This window comes from Silene latifolia, chromosome Y, assembly GCF_048544455.1.
Source record: "Silene latifolia isolate original U9 population chromosome Y, ASM4854445v1, whole genome shotgun sequence".
Taxonomy (NCBI): domain Eukaryota; kingdom Viridiplantae; phylum Streptophyta; class Magnoliopsida; order Caryophyllales; family Caryophyllaceae; genus Silene; species Silene latifolia.
This window is the reverse complement of record NC_133538.1, coordinates 10,388,168-10,413,557: the sequence shown is the minus strand read 5'-3', so window position 1 is coordinate 10,413,557 and position 25,390 is coordinate 10,388,168. Positions and strand designations below refer to the sequence as shown.

Below are 25,390 nucleotides of genomic sequence, written 5' to 3'. Positions count from 1 at the left end.
ATCTTACTACATTATCCGCGAAAAGATGAATACATAGGAAAGGCAGCTCCTCGACACTACCTCGCTCTCAATATTCCTTCGACTGAGCACGTGGAATGAGATGCTTCAAGAAGGGCTTTTACTTCTCAATCTAACGCGTACCAAAGCTTTCTCGATCCTTGAACTTTCATTAACTTATTTGCTCTGAATGAAGAATTTCAATATATAAGGATTTCCTATTATAACAGGTTGCTCAAAAAGATCCCCTGTTCTTCCATCAAATATTCGACTCTTTCCCGGATACTCGGGTTCAAAGATCCACGGCTCCGATGTTTGTTTACTGGCTTGATATAATTCAGAAAACACAAGTTTTCTCGAAGCCTCTTGTTCGCCTGGAATGAAAGAACAAAATCACTCACTAACAGGCTATTACTGCCATTACTTTAACACTTTAACTTAACGTCTACTTTCTTCGCGTAACTTATATTATGCTCGAGATTATGCAGGATTATACACGAAAGATCCTTTTTTGGCTCTCTCTTGTGTTTTCTGGTTTGTGCTTTTTAGCAGCTATTTGGCATTGGGTGTATTGGGATCTAGAAATATTTTCTGATGAACGTACAGGAAAACCTTCTTTGGATTTGCCAAAGAAGTCCCGCTACAACGACCCGAAAAGTCATCTACTTAAAAGGGCCCTCCCTGCAGTGCGCCCTTCCTTGAATTATTCGGTCATGCAATACTTATTGAATACAAAGAACAAAATTAATTTCGATCCCGTCCTAGTTCTCAAAAATTTCGTGGCACCGGGCTTTTTACACCAATAAACATCAACTTCATTTTTTTAACAATTTATTAAAGATTATCATTTTTTTAATGAATTTTGGGGAACAGAACTTAAACGACATAAATCCAAGGTGTCTTATATTGTCTGGATTTACAACAGATAGTCAGCTCCTACATAAAAACTACAAAGAATCCTTATCATATTTAGGAACCTTGCATAAGTTATAGGTAAGGTAAATCTCTAAGTAGTATACGCTTTCTTACTCTCAGAGTCCTGCGACCTATGGGCTATGGTTCGAGAACTTAGCCAGATACGCAATATAAGATATTGCATAAGAAAGCAATACGACTTAGAAATCTAAACAAAATTGAAAATTTAATATAACATTGACCAAGAAAGATTAATTGAAAATATAATAGTAGTAGTTGGTTACACTACTCGGGACAATTTGCATTATGAAGCACCGATTTCGGTTCAAATTCGGAAAATATTAAATTTCCAATTGTCATGATTTGCATAAAAGTCATGATAAAACATAATTCTTCTATTATATTTGTTATAAAAATGTTTTTAAAGCAACAATTTCAAGATAAATATTCAGAAATTATTTTTGATATTACCTGGCCAACGGCCGGGCATGAAATCTAGAATATATATATATATATATATATATATATATATATATATATATATATATATATATATATATAGAGAGAGAGAGAGAGAGAGAGAGTTAAGATCAAGTAAGTCCCCCTCTAAGTGTGAGTCCATGAGTCCCCTTTAGAGCCTTTAGATGAGGGAAATGAAAGGTTGAGATGGAAAGAAAAAAAGAGGGGATTAATAGGTAATTAATGAGCCTCTCTCTCTCTACCCTCACTAATCCACATTAATCAAACCCTAATCTACTATATCTAATTTATTCTCCCACCCATTTATCTCTCTTCACACATAATTATCATTCCCTCATCTCTCTAAATCCCAAATAAATCAAAAATCCAATAAAATAAATCTCTCATTTCTCACCACCACCCCCTCACCCGAAACCACCACCCACCTTCTCCCCCGACCTCTTTCCACCCACCACCACACCATGCACCTCCCCCACTACCGACGTCTGCCACCACTCAGACCCGCTAGCAACCGCCACCACCATGTCCGCCTACCTCCTCCTCCTTCCTCCTTTTCTCCTTACCTCTCCTTCCCCAACCGCTCCCTCCTCCTGCTGCCACCACGCCTCCCTCCTCCCTCCTTTTTCTGCCACCTCCCTCAACAAACACCATCCACAACACCATATCACCCTTCGCCACCACCCACAACAAACAACACCACTCACGGCAGCTCAGCCGCCCCCTCACCTCTCGCTTCTTGCTACTGCCGCCAGATCTACCATCTACCGTGGTTGTGGGACGGTGGTATTACGGTGGCCGTGTGTGGAGGAGAGTGTTGGTTGTTGTGGGCAGATCTCGTTTTCTCGTTTTTTTTTTTTTTTTGAGATCTCCTTTTTTTGAAGGATTTTGAGATCTCCTTTAATTGTTAAATAGATGTTGGATGTTTTACAAAGTTTTTTTTTTTTCATATGTAGTATTTCTAAGTTTTGACATTGTCTTGTTTAAAATTTTTTAAAATCTCGTCTTTTTTAAATTCGTTTTTTTGGATCTAGTTATGAAAAAAGAAATTGTGATTTTTGTTTTAATAGTTCATTTACTTTTTAAATTTTTTAAATTGTGATATGTTTTACCATTTTTCAGATTTGTTTATTTCAAATCTCATTTTTTACCTTTTTTTTTTGTTGATTTTTAATCTTCTAGTAAAACTAAAGTTACACTTATCTTTAATAAAGTTACACTTTTTACTATTAAAGTTACACTTTTCTCTATTGAAGTTACATTTATCAAAATTACAGTTTTCTTTATTAAAATTACAGTTTTTCTATTAAAGTTACATTTTTCTTTATTAAAGTTACATTTTTCTCTATTAAAGTTATACTTTTCTCGATAAAAGTTACACTTATCAAAATTACAGTTTTCTCTATTAAAGTTATATTTTTCTCTATTAAAGTTACACTTATCTCTATTAAAGTTATAGTTCTTTCTGTTAAAGTTACATCATTCTCTATTATTAAAGTTACACTTTTCTCCATTAAAATTACACTTTTATCCATTAAAATTACACTTATCTCTATTAAAGTTACACTTATCTTTATTAAGGTTACTTTCTCAATGACTAAAGTTATACTCTCAATGGACTAAAGTTACACTCTCAATGGACTAAAATTACACTCTCAATGGATTAAAGTTACACTTTTAATATGGACTAAAGATACACTCTCAATGGATTATATTTTTCTCTATTAAAGTTACACTTATCTCTATTAAAGTTATAGTTCTTTCTGTTAAAGTTACATCTTTCTCTATTAGTAAAGTTACACTTTTCTCCATTAAAATTACACTTTTATCCATTAAAATTACACTTATCTCTATTAAAGTTACACTTATCTTTATTAAGGTTACCTTCTCAATGACTAAAGTTATACTCTCAATGGACTAAAGTTACACTCTCAATGGACTAAAATTACACTCTCAATGGATTAAAGTTACACTTTTAATATGGACTAAAGATACACTCTCAATGGACTAAAATTACAATTTAATGGACTAAAATTACACTTTAATGGACTAAAGTTACACTTATAACTCACTCAATTTACAATGAGTTGTGTTAAAATTTGAAAAATTCAAAATAATATTTCTCAAAATTTGTCGTAAACTTGCTTCAAAATTTCAAATTTGTCGTAAAACGCAAAATTTGTCGTAAACTTGCTTCCAAATTTGAAATTTCAAAATAATATCCGTCAAAATCGCTTTTTTTTTGTTAAAGTTACACTTTATTCTGTTAAAATTACATTTGTAAAGCAGTACAAGTGTCATAAACTTTTCTCTAAAAAAAATTTGTATCAACTTGAAAGCATAAGAATATTAAAGATAGTGTTAATTGTGTATAATAATCAATTAGTGAATGTATAATTAAAGCTAGAGAGAGAAAGTGGATTAATTAGTGTATAGGAAATTAATTAGTGTTAAGTTGTTTTTTTGCTTTCAATCTCAACCATCTATAGTGGAAGATCTAAGGGATGTAGTGAGGACTTAGGGACTCAAATACTTAGGTGGACTTATAAGAACTTGACTCTCTCTCTCTCTCTATATATATATATATATATATATATATATATATATATATATATATATATATATATATATATATATATATATATAGAGAGAGAGAGAGAGAGAGAGAGAGAGAGAGAGAGAGAGAGAGAGAGAGAGAGAAATGAGATCTAATGAGTCCACCTAAATCCATTGAGTCCATAAGTCCTCTTTAGGACCCTTAAAAAGATGGGATGAGGGTCTGAGATTAAAAGGAAAAAAGGAAGGGATTAGTGGAAAAAGGAGGGATTAATGCTAATGTAAGACACTCTCTCTCTCACTACCTCACTAATCAACCCTTAATTTTACTATATAACCTTTCTTTTTCCACCCACTTCTCTCTCCTATCACACAAATATCATTCCACCAAATAAAATCAAAACCTCCCAATAATCTTCTCACTAAAACCCAAATAAAATCAAAACACAAAAAAAAAAAAAAAATCACTTCCGTCTCACACCAACCACCACCATCGTCTTTCATCCTCTTTCCACGCACCACCTCCACCACCCCACCCCACCTGCCGCCTGCCGCCATCCAGACCCACCATCCAACCTCGCCCGCTTCTCCTTCTCCGTCCACCACCTTACCACCCTCGCCCACAACCACCATCAACGCCGCCATAATCCACCACGCATCACCACTAAGTCCTTACCCGACTCCTCCCTCCACCACAACCTCAAATACCCCCGACAACAACCCAGATCTGCTCCAGCCCAGTCCCGCCAACGCCATCACGACTCCGCTCCTCTCTCTGTCTCACCAATGCCGCCACAACAACCACCACCATTTTATTGTTGTCGTAGTTGTTGATGATGAGGACTCATCATTTTAATTGTTTGTCGTAGCTGTTGATGATGAGGACTCCATCATTTTATTGTTTTTTTTTTATTATTGGTGTTTGTGTCGTTTACTTTTTTGGTTCTCTTTTTTTTTTTTTTTTTTGTGTGTGTTTTAATAATATAGAAAGGTAGTGTTTTGTTTTGTTGTGGGTGTTTGTTTTATAAAAAAAATCGTCTTATTATATATTTTTTTCAGATTTGGTTTTGTTGGGTTTCTTTTTCATTTTTCAGATCTCGTCTTTTTTTAAATTTACACTCATATTTATTAGATTTACACTCATATTTATTTAAATTTACACTCGTATTTCTTTCATTTACACTCATTTTTTAGATTTACACTCATATTTCCTTACATTTACACTCATATTTTTTACATTTACATGCATTTTTCAGATTTACACTCATATTTCTTCACAATTACACTCGTATTTCTTTACATTTACACTCATATTTTTTACATTTACGCTCATATTTCTTTACATTTACAGTCGTATCTCTGTACATTTACACTCCTAGATCCTAGTTTTCTTTCCTTTATACTAGATATCGTCTTGTTATATATTTCAAAATCGTATTATCATGATTTTTTTCTTAGATCTAATAAATATATTTATTATACTCACATTTCTTTACATTTACACTCATATTTCTTTTACATTTACACTTATATTTTTTTACATTTACACGCATTTTTTAGATTTACACTCATATTTCTTTACATTTAGTCATATTTTTTACATTTACACGCATTTTTCAGATTTACACTTATATTTCTTCACATTTACACTCGTATTTCTTTACATTTACACTCATATTTTTTCACATTTACACTCGTATTTCTTTACATTTACACTCATATTTTTTACATTTACGCTCATATTTCTTTACATTTACACTTGTATATCTGTACATTTACACTCAGTTAAAATTATATAAATTTGCACTCATAGTATTTGTGGATATGAGTTGGCGGTGGAGAACGACGTTGATGGTGTTTTTTGGTAGTCGGACTAAAGTTTTAATCGAAAGAACCAAAGTTACACTTGTAAAGGACCAAAGTTACACTTATAAAAGACCAAAATTACACTCAAAGGACCAAAGTATTACATTTACACTCGTAAAACATCAAATTTACACTTGTGAAATGTTAAAATTATATAAATTCGAAATTATCGTCACAAAAAAATCAAATTTACACTCTTAAAATATTACATTTACAATCGTAAAATATCAAATTTACACTTGTAAAATGTTAAAATTATATAATTCAAAATTTCCGTCACAAAAAATCAAATTTACACTCTTAAAATATTACATTTACAATCGTAAAACATCAAATTTACACTTATAAAATGTTAAAATTATATAAATTCAAAATTTCCGTCACAAAAAATCAAATTTACACTCTTAAAATTTTACATTTACACTCGTAAAACATCAGATTTACACTTGTAAAATGTTAAAATTATATAAATTCAAAATTTTCGTTACAAAAAATCAAATTTACACTCTTAAAATTTTACATTTACACTCGTAAAACATCAGATTTACACTTGTAAAATGTTAAAATTATATAAATTCAAAATTTCCGTCACAAAAAATCAAATTTACACTCTTAAAATATTACATTTACACTCGTAAAATGTTAGATTTACAGTTGTAAAACTCATACAACATTACATTTATATTTCTGAAATCTGAAACTCAAAACTGATTAATTAGGGGCTAGAGAGAGAAAGAAAAATTAATTAGTGTATAGAAATTTGATTAGTGGTAATTTTTTTTGTTATTTTTAATCTCAACCACCCATCTCAATCCAACCATCCACATTTTTTTCCTTTTCTTTTTAATTGCCCTTAATCAAATTCATTTCAACCATCCATTGAGTCCATCCAATGGCCCTTAGAGGGACTTAGGGACTCAATAACACATGAGTCCACCCTATCTTTTTGAGTCCGTGAGTCTATGATACAATATCACACGTTATATTAAACAATATCACAAGTTATACTAAAAAAAAAAAATTCGTGATTTTGTTTTGTAATATAATATCACCCGTTATGCTACACAATATCATAGCTTACAGTATCACACGTTATAATAAACAATATCACAGCTGAGAAAAAAAGTTTATGAAAAAAAAAAATCAAAAAGAAAAAAAATTGTAATATTGTTTTGTAATACAATATCACACGTTATATTAAACAATATCACAGTTTATACCAAAAAAAAAAACTTTTTCGAAAAAAAAAAATATGAAAAAAAAATTTCGAAAAATAAAATTTGAAAAAAAAAATTCGAAAAAAAAAATTCGTGATATTGTTTTATGGACTCATGGACTCAAATATATAGGTGGACTTACCGGATCTTGCCCTCCCTCTCTCTCTCTCGTATATTATTTTGTATAGTGCGTGATATGGACTCATATATATATATATATATATATATATATATATATATATATATATATATATATATAGAGATAGAGAGAGAGAGAGAGAGAGAGAGAGAGAGAGAGAGAGAGAGAGAGAGAGAGAGAGAGAGAGAGAGAGAGAGAGAGAGAGAGAGAGAAGAGTTCTAATGAGTCCAACATGTGTCATTGAGTCCATAAGTTCCTCTAAGGGCCATTGGATGGACTCAATGGATGGTTGAGATGAATTTGATTAAAGGCTATTAAAAAGAAAAGGTAAAAAATGTGGATGGTTGAATTAAGATGGGTGGTTGAGATTGAAAATTACCAAAAAAAAATTACCAATAATCAAATTTCTATACACTAATTAATTTTTCTTTCTCTCTCTAGGCCCTAATTAATCAGTTTTGAGTTTTAGATTTCAGAAGTGTAAATGTAATGTTGTATGAGTTTTACAAGTGTAAATGTGACGGAAATATATTTTAACATTTCACAAGTGTAAATGTGATGTTTTACGAGTGTAAATGTAACATTTTAAGAGTGTAAATTTAATTCTTTGTGACGGAAATTTTGAATTTATATAATTTTAACATTTTACATGTGTAAATGTGATGTTTTACGAGTGTAAATGTAACATTTTAAGAATGTAAATTTGTTTTTTTTTTTGTGACGGAAATTTTGAATTTATATAATTTTAACATTTTACAAGTGTAAATGTGATGTTTTACGAGTGTAAATGTAACATTTTAAGAGTGTAAATTTGTTTTTTTGTGACGGAAATTTTTAATTTATATAATTTTAACATTTTACAACTGTAAATGTGATGTTTTACGACTGTAAATGTAACATTTTAAGAGTGTAAATTTGATTTTTTGTGACGGAAATTTTTAATTTATATAATTTTAACATTTTACAAGTGTAAATGTGATATTTTACGAGTGTAAATGTAACATTTTAAGAGTGTAAATTTGATTTTTTGTGACGGAAATTTTGAATTTATATAATTTTAACATTTTACAAGTGTAAATGTGATGTTTTACGAGTGTAAATGTAACATTTTAAGAGTGTAAATTTAATTTTTTGTGACGGAAATTTTGAATTTATATAATTTTAACATTTTACAAGTGTAAATGTGATGTTTTACGAGTGTAAATGTAACATTTTAAGAGTGTAAATTTGTTTTTTTTTGTGACGGAAATTTTGAATTTATATAATTTTAACATTTTACAAGTGTAAATGTGATGTTTTACGAGTGTAAATGTAACATTTTAAGAGTGTAAATTTGTTTTTTTGTGACGGAAATTTTGAATTTATATAATTTTAACATTTTACAAGTGTAAATGTGATGTTTTACGAGTGTAAATGTAACATTTTAAGAGTGTAAATTTGATTTTTTGTGACGGAAATTTTGAATTTATATAATTTTAACATTTTACAAGTGTAAATGTGATATTTTACGAGTGTAAATGTAACATTTTAAGAGTGTAAATTTGATTTTTTGTGACGGAAATTTTGAATTTATATAATTTAACATTTTACAAGTGTAAATGTGATGTTTTACGAGTGTAAATGTAACATTTTAAGAGTGTAAATTTAATTTTTTGTGACGGAAATTTTGAATTTATATAATTTTAACATTTTACATGTGTAAATGTGATGTTTTACGTGTGTAAATGTAACATTTTAAGAGTGTAAATTTGTTTTTTTTGTGACGGAAATTTTGAATTTATATAATTTTAACATTTTACAAGTGTAAATGTGATGTTTTACGAGTGTAAATGTAACATTTTAAGAGTGTAAATTTGTTTTTTTGTGACGGAAATATTGAATTTATATAATTTTAACATTTTATAAGTGTAAATGTGATGTTTTACGAGTATAAATGTAACATTTTAAGACTGTAAATTTGATTTTTTGTGACGGAAATTTTGAATTTATATAATTTTACCATTTTACAAGTGTAAATGTGATATTTTACGAGTGTAAATGTAACATTTTAAGAGTGTAAATTTGATTTTTTGTGACGGAAATTTTGAATTTATATAATTTTAACATTTTATAAGTGTAAATGTGATGTTTTACGAGTGTAAATGTAACATTTTAAGAGTGTAAATTTGATTTTTTTGTGACGGAAATTTTGAATTTATATAATTTTAACATTTTACAAGTGAAAATGTGATGTTTTACGAGTGTAAATGTAACATTTTAAGAGTGTAAAATTGATTTTTTGTGACGGAAATTTTGAATTTATATAACTTTAACATTTTACAAGTGTAAATGTGATGTTTTCCGAGTGTAAATGTAGTATTTTAAGTGTAAATTTGAAGGTTTAAGAGTGTAAATTTGGTCCTTTGAGTGTGACTTTGGTCCTTTATAAGTGTAACTTATGTTCTTTACGAGTAAAACTTTAGTCCGACTACCAACAAATACCACCACCGTCGCCCTCCACCACCAACTTATATCCACACAAATATATTAGTGCAAATCTATATAAATTTAACAAGTGTAAATGTACAAATATATGAGTGTAAATGTAAAGAAATATGAGTGTAAATGTAAAATTACGAGTGTAAATGTAAAGAAGTACGAGTGTGATTCTAAAGAAATATGAGTGTAAATCTGAAAAATGCGTGTAAATGTAAAGAAATATAAGTGTAAATGTAAAGAAATACGAGTGTAAATGTGAGGAAATACAAGTGTAAATGTAAAAAAATATGAGTGTAAATGTGAGGAAATACAAGTGTAAATGTAAAGAATTATGAGTGTAAATGTAAACAATTATGAGTGTAAACGTAAAGAAATATGAGTGTAAATGTGGAGAAGTACGATTGTAAATGTAAAAAAATATGAGTATAATAATTATAATTATTAGATCTCGAAAAAAACTACAATACCAATAAAATATTTTATAAAATAATTAAAAAACTAAAAACACAAGAAATACGAGTGTATAATATAGATCTACAAAAACAAAAAAATTCTAAAAGAAAAATTGTAAACTAAAACAAAAATAGATCTGAAAAACAACAACAATAATAATAATAATAATAATAATAATTAGATCTCGAAATAAAACACAAAACACGAATAACGTTAACTGGTACCCGACATTGAAACGAGATCTGGAAGAAAGGAGAAACAAAAAAAACAAAAAAAACAACAAACACTCACTCATTCACAACTCATCAAAACTAAAAAAAAAAGACAAAAACTAAAAAAAAAAAGAAAACAAACGAACAGACAAAATAAACAACAAAGACGAATCCTTCAAAAAAAAAAAATAGAAAACCAAAATCAAAGGAGGGAGGGTGGTGCGTGGTCAGATCTAAAGACATAAAAGGAGGGAGGGTCGGGTTGTGGTCAGATCTGGCGGCAGTGGGCGGTGTTGATGGTGGAGGGTGCGTCGTGGTGAGGCGTGGGTCGTGGTAGTTGAGGTGGTTGGTGGAGACAGCGGTGGGGTTCAAATCTGGAAAAACAGAGAGAAATAGAAAGGAGGTGGCTGGGTTAGTGAAGTTCGAGGTGGTGGCGAGAAGGGTGTTGTTTGTTTGGGTGTTGGTGGTGGTAATGGAGGAGGCGTGAAGGGCTGATGAAGAGTGTCGGGTGGTTAACGTGGTGGTAGGGCTGCGGTGTTTAGGGGTAGTGCGAGGGGTGGTAAGGTGGTGAGTGGTGGTGTTCGTGGGTCACAGATCTGAAAGTGGGTGAAGGTGGGAGTGTGGGAGTGGTGGGTCTGAAAATGGGCGTGTGGTAGGTGGCGGTGGTGAGTGGTGGTGTTCATGGGTGAAGGTGGGAGTGTGGGAGTCGGGGTGAGTGGTGGTGGTGCGGTCATATGTCGTGGTGTGGTGAGGGTGGTGGGTCGGTGGTGGTGAGGATGAGAGGAGGGTGGTGGGTCGGTGGTGGTGCGGTCGGTGGGCGTGGGTAGGTGGCGGTGGAGGTGGTCGTGGGGTCGGGTAGGTGAGGAAGAGGAAGAGGGGGAATTTTTTTTTTTGAATTATTTGGTTTTTGAATTTTGTTGGATTTTTGAGAGGAATTGAGTTTTTTTGGTTTTTAGAGAGATGAGGGGGAGGATAATTGTGAGATGAGAGAGAAGTGAGTGAAAAAAGAAGGGTTTTATAGTGAAATTAAGGCTTGATTAGGGATAGTAGTGAGGGAAAGTGATTAATTAGGATTGATCCCCTAGTTTTAGCACTAATCCTCCCTTTTTCCCTTTCAATCTCAACCCTCCATCCTATCTTTTTAAGGGTCCTAAAGAGGACTTATGGACTAAATGAAAAAGGACGGACTCACTTGATCCTTCTTCTACATATATATATATATATATATATATATATATATATATATATATAGAGAGAGAGAGAGAGAGAGAGAGAGAGAGAGAGAGAGGATCATGTAAGTCCCTTCTTTTAAGTTAAGTTCATAAGTCCTATTATACACCATTAGATCTAATAAAATGGAGGGTTAAGATTAAAAGAAAAAAACACACTTCCCATCAACTAATCATGTGTATCAGTGTAAAAACTCTTCTCTCTCATACCTCATTTTCCTATGCAGTATAATTAATCCCTTTCCCACAACTTCCTCTCTCATCTACTCACACTTTTAATAAAAAAAATCCATATTCAAATATTTTGCATTCTCTCTTTTGCTTTTCGCATTCTACAAATCGTATTCAACCTTCATTCATCTATATAATCAACTTAATTTTTTACCGATTTTTCTTCGGTAAGTTTTTGTGTGCTTGTTTAATGTAAGTTCTTAATTCTTGTTCTCTATATTTTTAGGTGTTTTCATCCGTTTTTTCTATTATATTTTCGATTTTACTACTTTTTGATTCATCTACTTGAATATTCATTTGTTTTGTATTTAACTTGATTCATGTGGTTTTTCTAATTGAAATTTGGGTTCTGTTTTCAATCTCTATTTTCGTATAAATTGCAATTAAGTTGAATTTAATCATTGTAAAGGGTCAAAGGAAGCTTCCTAGTATCTTATGTTCTCTTTTTTAGATTTATATTTGCTAAAATGGCTAATTATTTGACAAAATATTTGGATACTAATATATGAAAATATTAACTACCAGTGCTGAAAATTTCGAAAACTTAATGGTACACAAAAATAGTACCACTGCGACGGGCTCGAAAAAATAATAAATTTAAGATTTTGTTTCGCTTTAATCGGAATCCGAATGAAGATTTACGTAACCTTTTATGAAACTGCTTTCAATTTACCCAGGAATGAATTTTCGCTTTTCTAGTTTCACTCACCTTTTTTATAGTTTCACTTAACGTTTGATTTGGACGTTAATTATTAGTTTTAATAGTTTTCTGCATATTTTTAGTACGACACTTCAAAGCTATTCTTCCCAATCTAAAAGCTCAAATTAGCGCTTAACTTGTTTCGATTGCTAAGAAGCACGCTAGTGAAATTGTCGCTTGTGGTTAATGGCGACAAGAGAAGTAAAGGTTGGGACGAGATGCGTGAGAAGTCGAAGGGTTGCTCATTTGGGATTTTAATTGTAATTTGGCACGTATACACGAAAATGGGTGGATGTAGGTAAGGCACGGTAGAGAAGGAAGGAATCATATTGATATCTTTTTTTTAATTTTGTTGTAATTTCAATTTTTAAAGAATGTAACTTTAAGTGTATAATGTGTAACTTTAATTTTTAAAGTGTGTATCTTTATTGTATAATGTGTAATTTCAATTGGTAAAGAGTGCATCTTTAGATATATAATGTGTAACTTCAATTTTTAAATTGTGTAACTTTAAGCTTATAGTGTGTACCCCTCTTGTGTAACTTCAATGCTAAACTGGTGTAATATCAAAGACATAATTGTGTAACTTCAATGCTAAACTAGTATAACTCCATTAATTCCTGTTATGAGACTATTTTGCCAACTGCATTTCAACAAAGTTGTAGTCAAATTGAATAAGTTGCAAATAAAAAATATTAATTACAACATACAACGTAACTCTAATAAGCTGTAACTGTAATTTCTTTGGTATAACATTTTAACTTCAACAAATGATCAATTAGGAAAAAAAAAATTCAAAAAAAATAATCGCTTTGTTTACCTTCAACCCTAATCTTTTGTGATTTCAACACCAAAACTGTTTCACTTTAACGACAATTGTCACACAACAAAAAAATGTGTAACTTCTACCCTCTTAGTGTAACTTCACTTCATTAGTTCTGCCACTTTAACCAAAAAAATTACCCATAACTTTATCTACGCCGTAATATTAATAATAATACTCCATTCCTCCATATCAAGTGATTTCACGTCAAATTACTCATCTTCCACTAAAATTTCAAGATCTCATCTACATAAACAGGACAAAAAAAATTACAAACAACAACAATGAAGAAAAAGAATGGACTTATCATTGTTGACTTCTACAATTCACATATCGTCCATGTTCACTGTCAATATTGTTCAATATATTCGATAAAAACCCAAAGACGCTTTATATGTCACAACGAAGAAGATGAATACTTAACAATGGTTTTCGATTTTCCCCAATTATTTTCTTTGCTTTATTATTTTGTTGCAAGCAATATTAAGGTCTTAAAAAAAAGAATGCAGAAGAAAAAGAAGAAGGAATGTAAAAGGAAGAAGAAGATGAATGATTAAGAATGAATGAGAATGAAAAACGTGAGAAAGAATGTAAGATTAATCCAATGATATGAAATGGGACTTAGGGACTTAAACTTGTTTTAAGGACTTATGTGAACCTATCTCTCTCTTTCTCTCTTTCTCTCTCTCTCTCTCTCTCTCTCTCTCTATATATATATATATATATATATATATATATATATAGTTGGAGTGTCCCCGACAATAATGGGATCACATTGTTGATCATTTTGAGATCACATATTTAAATCTCATATTAAGAATACATGAGAGAAAGTAATACTTCTTAGTCAACTGGTCCACACATATCGGTAATGATTAGCTGACTAGAGTTTGACATTACTGTCGTACGACGGTGGTGACCAGTTGATCCCCTAAGGTCATACTTATAGGGTAATGCTCTTAATTGATTATTTAATTAATCGTATGACGATACGGGTTAATTAAATTCCTTAAAATCGACGAGTGATTTTGTGAATAAAATTACGTGTCTTATTGTAATATGATTAAATAAGATTCGGTCTAAATAATTCAATGGTTTTATTACTTAGATTAATTTATTGTTTATGAAACAATTAAAAATAGAATGAATAATTTATTATAAATACAAGTTGTTGTAGTTTATAATTATATGACCCATTTTGGTACAAGTAATTATGAATTACTAATTATTTTTGTATGTGACATATTTAATTATATGATGATTTTTAATATGTTAAAAATACATTATAATGTAACATGTCAAGTAACATGTCACAGATGTCACAATTGACAAATGACAAAAATAAAATGGACCTCCCTTTTATGGGTAATAACCGGTTTTATGGAGGGAGTATTAGGTTTGTGTTGTCTAATTTATTTATTCAAAAGAAACACAATGAGGACTTATTTCATAGCCATGCAAACCTATTATTCTTGGGAAGAAAATAAGCTCATGCATTGGCTCCTCTCCTCCCATGCTACCCGGTTTCCCAAAGAGAAAAAGAAGAGTTTTTTCTCTTACATTTTTTTTATTCATTCTATAAGTTGTAAAAAGATACATGATATATTTTTACTAGTGGTTCCTTTTACTCTACATTTTTTGAGAGAACAAGAGAGCTCATAAAATCCTCCTCTTGACCGAAATTTTCAAGAGCAAAATACAAATTATTTTGTGTCTATTTTAAGGTAGTTTTTATTAATACTAGTCTCATATTAATTTAAACTATTAAGGGTATTATCTTGGTACCTCCTTGGGGAGAGATTCTACACTTTAATCTTGTTCATTCATAAGGAAAGCTCAAGAACTAGCTAAGTTAGGTGACCTTACTAGTGCCCATATATTCGAAATATCATATGTAAGGAACCGATTTTCTCCTTACTCTTGTATTTGTTTTTGGTGAAATGTGAATTTCATTAATCTCAAAAAAGTAGTCAATCATAACCATTTACACCAAGCTAGTATCATACGAACTTACCCAAAAAACCTATACATTATGCACAAGTAAGAGTTATAAACTTATATTACGCAACCTATTCCATTCCCTATCACCTTGTGTCAATGAACCTTGGAAGCAACCCTGAATTCTGCGTTTACAGTCTTCTTGAATTTTTATAAACAGCATAGCAGGAGTAGGAACAACGTTCTCCAATCTGCAAACATTTCTGCAACGCCAAATGCCATAATAGAGACCAACCACAGCAGCACAACTTACTTTCCTAACATACAGAGATAAGGATCTTTGTCTCAGCAGACTTTCAGGTTTAATCAAAATACTTGGAGCCAGGCCCAACCAGCAAGATAGGAGTTGAAAACATTGTTGAGTAAAAGGACAAAACTGAAACAGGTGCTGATGATCCTCAGATGCTGTAATACCCGCCCTTTTAGGTACCCTTTGACCATCTTTGATTGTCCTTGGGAACGGGAGTAGTCTTAGAAAAGTATGCCAAAAACCTGTTTGAGCTGCGTGTAAGAGTGGTACTCGATAGAGTAGAGGCTACTCGATCGAGTAGCTAGGGCACTCGATCGAGTAGGGGGCCACTCGATCGAGTAGGTTGGGTACTGGATCGAGTGCCGGGATTTCAGCGAGGGTTTTATATCGCGTTTTGTTAAATCCGCATATCACTTCCGCCACTTTCCTCCTATCCTTCAGTCGCCCCTTTCCCTTCCCTTTCACCTCAAAACCTCCATGGATGCCTCTTGAAGATTCTTATGCCTTAGGAGGGCGTCCCTTGAGTCGGGTAGCGGTCTTTTGCCTTTTCTCTCCCTAATAGGTATGTCATAATCATCATCCGTGCCTTTGTCTCTATAGTTAGGGTTTGCTTGTAGTAATAGATATTTGTATGGTGGTTATAGGCTTTGCTTGGTCGCTGGATATGTTATCTGTCAGCATGGATTGGTTGCGGTTGCTTAAAGGTAGGTTCGCCTACTCAGTTTCTGTGGATGGTCTAGTGTGTCGGTCGTTGTGGTAGTATTGTGGTTGTTTGATATAGTAATTGTGTGTGTTGTGATTGTGGTTGTGATGGTTGTTGATGGTTCTCGAGATGCGTTCTCGGCTGAGTGGGGTCACTTGCGGGAGTGGCTTCACGCCCTAGTTTCGCCCTTCGTGGAACCCGCCACGAAAGGGGATGTTCACATTAATGAGCAGGGTTATCGCTCGTATGATGAGCGGGGCTTAGGTGGGACCGGCTGCGGTCCCCTGGCTGGGGCTGGTCCAGTGGACGATCGATGTGCGAGTTTGGTTGGATTGTTGAGGTTGCGATTGGGATGGTGTCATTGCTTGTATTGTCGTTTGTAGTTGTCTCGTCTTGTCTCGCATCGACCTTGTGTGGTTGTTTGTTTGTTATGTGTCTGCCGTGATCCCTTATGGTGGCGATCGGTCTTAGCGAGTGTTGGTGTTGATGATAGCGGAGTCCGGGCAGGGATGAGTCTTCACGAGTTATGATGGTCATAGCGAGTAGTCCTTGAGTTGTACCTTTGTATTGTATTTTGGTTTAAATCACTTGTAATACCACTTAATGGTTCTTTTATTGATGTTTGATAGTTACTTTCCTCGGGCAACCGAGATGGTAACGCCCTTATATGCTAAGGAAGGCCTAGTTAAGGCTCCTCGAATATGGGGTGTTACAAAGTGGTATCGAGCGACGATTTTGGAACCTGTAACAAATGAACATAATGAATGTAGAGAGTCTAATAAAATGAACCTGGTGTATGTGTAATGGGAGCCCCGGTTGATGCTAGATTTTGGGTGAGTAGGCGCCCTCATTTCAAAATTTTGGCCCCATGACACTTAAGCCGATCACATGGGATGGGAAGGTGGAGTCCGTGTGTCTATGTGCGCTATGTATGTTAATTGTGCCGGAGCTACCTCCGGTTAAGTTTTGTTAGAATTAATAGAGGTGTGATAGTAATGTTTGGGCCGAGTATGGTAATTAGTGACGGGATTATTGAAGCTCGTTGGATGATTAGTGAGCTTATAGGATAGCTAGGAGTTATGTGACGAGATTATACGTCACGGAGATGCGTGAAAGTGTGCATTTGAATGTGTAATATGAGTAGCGAACATGTAAGTGTTTGTCATAAAATTAATGATAATTATAGTATGGATGAGTAATGATTCGAATCACGGTATATGGTAATGTGTATATGCCTTATTAGCTAGTTGGAATTTTTCCATTGCGAAATATTTGAATTATGCAAAATAGATTGCTTAGAATAACATGTAAGGCATAATTGATTAAGTGATTTGCAAAGTATATAATTATGTGATAAGTGAATATGGAGAATTAATGTGAACTATACGTTTCAAGTTGATGTAAACACGAGTTTAGTAATGGCATGAAAAGTAAGTTTAAATGTAATAAAATGACACGGCTAGATTTATACATAACTCGGTGTGATGTAGACCGAGTTGGGTAATTTGTATAACGTAACGTGATATGTCTCTTAGTTGTTGGAGAGTTGTAGTTTGTGTGACGATGGTTATAAAACGTGATTGAATGTGATGATTTGTGTCGAATTCCGAACTTAGTTGGAATCGACACGCGATGTTGTTTTTGCAGGAATCTTCAAATTATTTCGTACCTATGATCGAGCACTTAATTATACTTGACCGAGTGCAAGTGCGTATTAGACCGAGTAGACCTTACTCGATCTAGTTAGGAGACTATAACGTCGGAGTGTGGGAAAATTCCTGCAGACACTCGACGATTTAGCTCCTACTCGATCGAGTAGGGTGGTACTCGATCGAGTACCCAAGGCACTCGATCGAGTAGGTTCTTGTCTTGCGATAATTCCTACGGGTTTTCTTAAAACCCTTCATCTTTCTATTTCTTCTTCTATTTCCTCTATATCTCGACACTTTTACACCTAAACCACTCTCAATTCCTTATTTCCTCTCAGATTCTCTCTTTCTCTTGGGTTAATAGTGATTAAGGGGTTGATTTTCTTGTTTAATTCGTTTCTTTACTTTACTAATCAATCAAGGTATGTGATTCTTCTTAATTTATGTGATTTGTTACTTTAAATGTGTTAAAATAGAGTAATAATCTGAAATTTTCGATTATAATGGTCAATTTGGTGCTCTTAATTGTTGAAACATGATTCACATGCTTTCTTGCTATGTTTGTTGGTGGTTAATTGCTGTAAATTAGATTAGAAATTGCAAAATTGAACCCGAAATTTCTAGGGTTTCCAAAATTGAAAACGATTTTTGGTTGTTTTACAATGGATAAATGGTAGTATTGAGCCTTAAGTCTTGACTATAACATGTTGAAAGATAGATTTTGATGATTTTACCCTTAGAAAGTTGCCTTAAAACTCCGTCTTAAAAGTGCCTTATGGGAAATTCGTGACTTAGAATTAGAAAATTGATGTTGTAATTGACAATATAAGCATGAATTAAACTTCAATATGATAATAGGAACAATGATTGATGAATACATGACACAATTTTCACAAATTTGTAAAGAAAATCTCGAAAGTTTTGATTGAGTTGTTTTACATAATGGTGAAGGGTGATATTGATTTGTCATAAATTATTCATTCTCTTGAACTAGTAACATGTAACTAGCAATGTACTAGAACAACCCTTAGAAGCGTGATAGGGTATTCAAATTCGCTGAACATATGCGGCCATCATGATAATTACTTTCACCCCTATGCCTTATGAGTAGTAATAATATGAACTTGTGTGTTGAAATCGTATAAAGCGCTAAAGAACATGTATACTTATTTCCATACCCAAAGTAACAACGTGAAATATGTGCTTCACATCCGAGAATGGTTGGAAAATTTGTGTGTATCTAGTGAGCAACTAAGTTTGGTGACATGATTTATGTGCTTCATATTTGGAACTGGTTGATGAATTAGTAGACTTACTAAGTATATAGAACCCAAATTACATGAAGTATATGCTTGCATGTTTATATAAATTGTTTGAACATATGTCTAAAGCAGATGCCGAGACTAAACCTTGGAACCCGTCAGAGTAAACGGGGAAGGGTTGATCCACTTGAGAGGGGGGAGGCTAGTGGACCGGTAGTACCCGCATTTCGAGTACCCATCTGTTGTTTTCGTTGACTTTAAGCAAAGAGAGCGTTTTGTAGCTTTACAAAAACGCAAGATGAGACCCACAAAGTGTATAGACACCGGTGTGCTAGAAGAGTTGGAAATAGAGACGGATGTCCGTCATATTTTCGAGACCTTGGGGTTTACGGGTTTGTACAGGCTAAGGAAGCACACTTACCCTTTTCTTACCCTAGAATTCATGAGCTCTTTTAACTATGACCCAGGGTCGATTGTCAGTTTAGATTGATGAATACCACTTCTTGTTGACCATGGACTGTTTGCCTCTCACCTTGGGTTGGCAAGCCTCCCAAGGACTCCATCACCGACATTCCACTGAGTGCGGCGTCCGCCTAATGCCTTGCTTGATCGGGAAGCAAGCTCCCACCTCGAGCAATATCTTGATTAACGACGTTCAAAGACATCACCTTGAGAATCTTCCTCCGTTCTCTTTCAAACCTCCTCTATGATAGAAAGGATATCAGTAAGTTGAACAACCATGAGGTCTTACTTCGATGTCGTGCACGAACCCGGAGCGGACCAAGAAAGTGGTCTTCAACGCTCCTTCCATAGTTTGTCTTTGCTCTTGCCTTGATGGCTTCTTCTACTTCTCGATACCGAGATGTGGTGCTATTGCCACTCGGTTGGTGAAAAGCTAACCTCCTTTGAGGCTTCTTCAGCGTACGTGCCTCTAGTTACCCCTGTGCCTACCATGGATCGTGAATACTATCTCGACCTGAAATGGTTGAGAACCTTGGCTGACGGTAGCCTAGCATGGAGAGTGTATGGCATGAGTTGGATGAAGATTCCGGCTCTCGAGCACCTCCCACCCACAGAGCCCTTGAGCCTTTAGCGGTGGTGGATGTGGATGGGGACGATGAGGAGGAGGAGGAGGAGGAGGATGAGGATACACCCCCCACCGGCTGCAGACCTATCTCATTGATGGCACGATCCTCCAGGAGATGCCGGAGCCGACGAAGGGCGAGAATGCGGAGGTCCAGAGGGTGGAGAGACCCAGAGTGGTGAGGGGGCCCCGTCGAGTGAGGGAGAGGGCCTCGGAGTCAGGCCACGGCCCGAGCACGAGCGCAGCAGCAGCCTTTCCCGTACTACCCTTACCTCGACACCCCGGAGACGCGATCCAATTACCTAGCGGAGAGAGTGTCATCTACCTTGACACTCCGGAACATGCACGAGATGGCGTACGCTCGGGGATAGGCACTGAAGGGACCGCATCCAGTTTGGTGGAGTGGAGTTGGGGACTACTCGGGGGTATTCCATTCCTACGGGGTGGAGCGATCGACGTGGGGACACCTCGGTCCTTCCCTTACGGCGGCTTGACTCCATGGTATGCACGCCCGAGAGCGGGAGGAGCAGGAGCAGGAGTGGATGCGGGGATTGGGACATCGGGAGCAGGTACTTCGGGTGGTGGTGATGATGAGGTGATGTAGAGGCTTAGCGACGGCAGGAGGAGTGATACTCCTCGTTCTTATATTTGTTGATAGTAGTTGATGTTAGATGGTGATATTGTTGTTAGACTTTGGTAGTTGTTTCCTTTTGTTTTGAGACTTAGTTGGATCTGTATGATTGGCCATAAGGCCGAATTTGATACTCTAAGCGATTGCAGGATATTGAAGTCGGGGAGTCGACCCGACTCGATTTTATATGACAAGTATGCGCATGGGTGTTAACTCGTGTGAGTTTTTATGAGGAATTGGCCTGTAGGTACTCGACAGAGTACCCCGTACTCTATCGAGTAGCTACAGGATGAGAAGAGGGAAAAGTTTCTGACCTGTAAGCCACTCGATCGAGTAGCCTAGACACTCGATCGAGTAGCATGGCACTCGATCGAGTACCGCTACCTACTCGATCGAGTAGCACTTTATTCTGAGGAGGTTTTTGAAAATTAAAAATGTTCAATTGTTTTATAATTGCAAGTTTATTGTTTAGTGTGGTTATTAGTGTGTAGTAGCACCTTTGAACCGTTAATTTCATATGTTACAAGTCACGATTGCAGTTTTGTAAGCGCATTTGTCACGATTAGTAAGGCGGTAATCATTTCTTGTTACTTTTATTTTGTATACGCCTCATTACGATCAGTTTATCGGAGTTGTAGCTTCTCGTACATTTGTGCTTACCATATTAATATATGTTATCAACGGTGACTAGTGATTCCGGTGGCGTGTGTGTGATTTTACTTTAACAAGTATACAGTTAGTGAGTAATGTCCATAATAATGTGGTTTTCTTTCATGTTTTGATGCCATAATAAGTAATACGTGTTGATGTTGGGTGGTGAACTTCGGGGACGAAGTTCCTTTTTAGAGGGGAAGAGTAATGTCGCGAAATAAAAAGGCTATCTTTGAATAATGCTTTGCTTGCTTATAGTGTTGTCGGTATTATGTTTTGCTTTGATTACAAAATTTCCGAGATATAACGAACTACTTTAGTCATTTAAAGTGAAGGGGTTGTATGTTGCAAGAGACGGTCATGAAAAATAGTTATAGGGTGATAAATCGTACTCGAGTCACGTTGCCAAGTAACATGGTGACATTAGTTGTACCACAAGAAAGTTGATGGAGACATGTTTTAGATTGTGAGTTTGTGATTGTTAATGTATGTTGGGAAATCGTGAGCGACGATTCGCGTTGCGAGTTGGATGAATGCTTTATATATATGTAAAATAACGGTTGACTATGATAAAGCTTGCATGATAGTGACAAGAGTCGATAGGTGTAAATGTGGTCGGTGATGATGATGACATGGGGGGGGATGGTATTTTCAGGAGGTAATGGTTTGGCCGGGAAGTTTAGTAAGGTCGTGTTGTTTCCATGTCGTGAGCGGGAGAGGTGAGTTGAACTTCGGGGACGAAGTTCTTTTTAAGGGGGGAAGACTGTAATACCCGCCCTTTTAGGTACCCTTTGACCATCTTTGACTGTCCTTGGGAACGGGAGTAGTCTTAGAAAAGTATGCCAAAAACCTGTATGAGCTGCGTGTAAGAGTGGTACTCGATAGAGTAGAGGCTACTCGATCGAGTAGGGGGCCACTCGATCGAGTAGGTTGGGTACTCGATCGAGTGCCGGGATTTCAGTGAGGGTTTTATATCGCGTTTTGTTAAATCCGCATATCACTTCCGCCACTTTCCTCCTATCCTTCAGTCGCTCCTTTCCCTTCCCTTTCACCTCAAAACCACCATGGATGCCTCTTGAAGATTCTTATGCCTTAGGAGGGCGTCCCTTGAGTCGGGTAGCGGTCTTTTGCCTTGTCTCTCCCTAATAGGTATGTCATAATCATCATCCGTGCCTTTGTCTCTATAGTTAGGGTTTGCTTGTAGTAATAGATATTTGTATGGTGGTTATAGGCTTTGCTTGGTCATTTGGATATGTTATCCGTCGCATGGATTGGTTGCGGTTGCTTAAAGGTAGGTTCGCCTACTCGGTTTACGTGGATGGTCTAGTGTGTCGGTCGTTGTGGTAGTATTGTGGTTGTTTGATATAGTAATTGTGTGTGTTGTGATTGTGGTTGTGATGGCTGTTGATGGTTCTCGAGATGCGTTCTCGGTTGAGTGGGGTCACTTGCGGGAGTGGCTTCACGCCCTAGTTTCGCCCTTCGTGGAACCCGCCACGAAAGGGGATGTGCACATTAATGAGCAGGGTTATCGCTCGTATGATGAGCGGGGCTTAGGTGGGAACGGCTGCGGTCCCCATCGGCAGGATCGGGTCCAAAGTGGACGATCGATGTGAGTTTGGTTGGATTGTTGAGGTTGCGGTTGGGACCGGTGTCATTGCTTGTATTGTCGTTTGTAGTTGTCTCGTCTTGTCTCAGTACTGACCTTGTGTGGTTGTTTGTTTGTTATGTGTCTGCCGTGATCCCTTATGGTGAGCAGTCGGTCTTAGCAGGTGTTGGTGTTGATGATAGCTGGAGTCCGGGCAGGGATGAGTCTTCACGAGTTATGATGGTCATAGCGAGTAGTCCTTGAGTTGTACCTTTGTATTGTATTTTGGTTTAAATCACTTGTAATACCACTTAATGGTTCTTTTATTGATGTTTGATAGTTACTTTCCTCGGGCAACCGAGATGGTAACGCCCTTATATGCTAAGGAAGGCCTAGTTAAGGCTCCTCTGAATATGGGGGTGTTACAGATGCTTGTCCACAGATGAAACATTCAGAAGGTACAGCCATTCCCCACTTCCTTAGTCTGTCCAAAGTGAGCAACCGTTCATGCTGCACTAACCACATTGTGAAATTCCATTTGGGAACATTATAACGGTTCCAGACAACAGTAAACCATGGAACTTTAGTCCCTGCAGTGCTTTGTAACCATTTGTAACCCTCAACTATGGTATAATCCTTAGCATCACCTTGCCATAACCCATTAATATACCCACTCTGAAACATAGATTTAATTTGGCAAACCTTCCTCCAAGCCCAAGAGCTGTAGTTGGTAGGTTCATAATGAAACCAGGGGGTACCTTTTAGATAAATGTGATCCACCCATTTAATCCAAAGATGGTCCTGTTTACTTGCAATCCACCAAACTAATTTTCCAATGGCTGCATAATTCCAGAGTTTGCTATCTGTTAACCCCAAACCTTCTTGCTTTTTGTCCATACATAGCACATTCCAGGAAACCAAAGGAGATTTAGAATAAGTATCAGTACCTTCCCAAAGAAAGGTCCTACAGAGGGCCTGAATTCTATCCATAATGCCAGCAGGAAGTACAAAAATTTGGGACCAATAATTGTGGATAGTAGAGAGCACAAACTTGACCAAAATCAACCTACCAGAATAAGAAATTTTTCTGCTATTCCAACCTCGTATTCTGGCAATCATCCTATCCACTAAAATGTTACAATCAATCTTAGTAAGCCTCTTATGTGAAATCTTAACCCCAAGATACTTGAAAGGAAGCTGCCCACTCTTAAAACCAGTGCCCTGGAGTACCCTATGGATTACAGTCTGACTGATTCCATTACAATAGAAATCAGACTTTTCAGAATTAATAGACAGACCAGAAGCAGAGAAGAATCTTTTGAAAGTTTCCATAATGATGAAGATGGATTGAACGTCACCTTTGCAAAATAGCAATAAGTCATCTGCAAACATCAGATGTGACAACTTCATTTGTTTACATAGAGGATGGAAGTGAAAACCAGGCAAGGTAGTAACAACATTCAAGAGTCTGCTCAGGTATTCCATACAAAGGGTGAAGAGTAAGGGGGAGATGGGATCCCCTTGCCTCAGTCCCCTCTTGCCAGGAAAGAACCCATGCAGGAAACCATTAAGAGCAATAGAGAATGAGGTAGTGCTGACACAGGCCATAATAAGCTTGATAAACTGAGGAGGAAAATTTAAGAAAGTCATCAGTTGTTCAATGAATACCCATTCAATAGAATCGTAAGCTTTCCTGAGGTCAATCTTCATAAGGCATCTGGGAGAAATGCTCCTCCTAGTGTATAACCTAACCAAGTCCTGGCTAATTAAAATGTTACCAAGTATGCTCCTGCCTTTAACAAATGCACACTAAGCAGGGTTAATCAGCCTAGGAAGAAGGTCACCCAATCTAGCACAAAGGAGCTTAGAGATCAGTTTATATAAGGTATTACAACATACAATAGGTCTGAACTCTCTAACACTCACAGGATTGTCCACCTTAGGGAGTAAAACCAGAGTAGTACAATTAACTTGCTTGAGGAGAGCACCATTCTCAAAAAAATTCTTAACTGCTTCGCAGATGTCCCCTTTAGCAATATCCCAGCTGGGCTTAAAAAAACCACTAGTATAACCATCCGGGCCTGGACTTTTGTCCTCAGGGATAGAGAATAAGGTAGCCCTAATCTCTTGTTCAGTAGGTATCCTACATAGATCTTCCCATTCAGACTCATACACAAGAGGTCCTTGCCTGATAATGTGCTCAAGGACAGGGGTAGGATTACCTTTAGTACCCATAAGCTCCTCATAATACTCAACAAAGGAATTCAAGACTTCATCAGGATCC

At 35.6% G+C, this 25,390-nt stretch overlaps 1 protein-coding gene across 1 annotated transcript in view; it reads right to left on the bottom strand.

Annotated features, from left to right (window-relative positions):
- Positions 1–174: 174 nt before the first annotated feature.
- Positions 175–25,390, bottom strand: part of LOC141627584 (uncharacterized) — a 34,849-nt gene continuing 9,633 nt past the window's right edge. Inside the window, exons 5-8 of the mRNA XM_074440820.1 lie at positions 25,006–25,389; positions 23,533–24,729; positions 19,784–19,859; positions 175–371 (exon numbers count right to left, since the gene is read on the bottom strand). Coding sequence (XP_074296921.1) covers positions 175–371; positions 19,784–19,859; positions 23,533–24,729; positions 25,006–25,389 — 1,854 coding nt within the window. The remainder of the gene's footprint in view (positions 372–19,783; positions 19,860–23,532; positions 24,730–25,005; position 25,390) is intronic.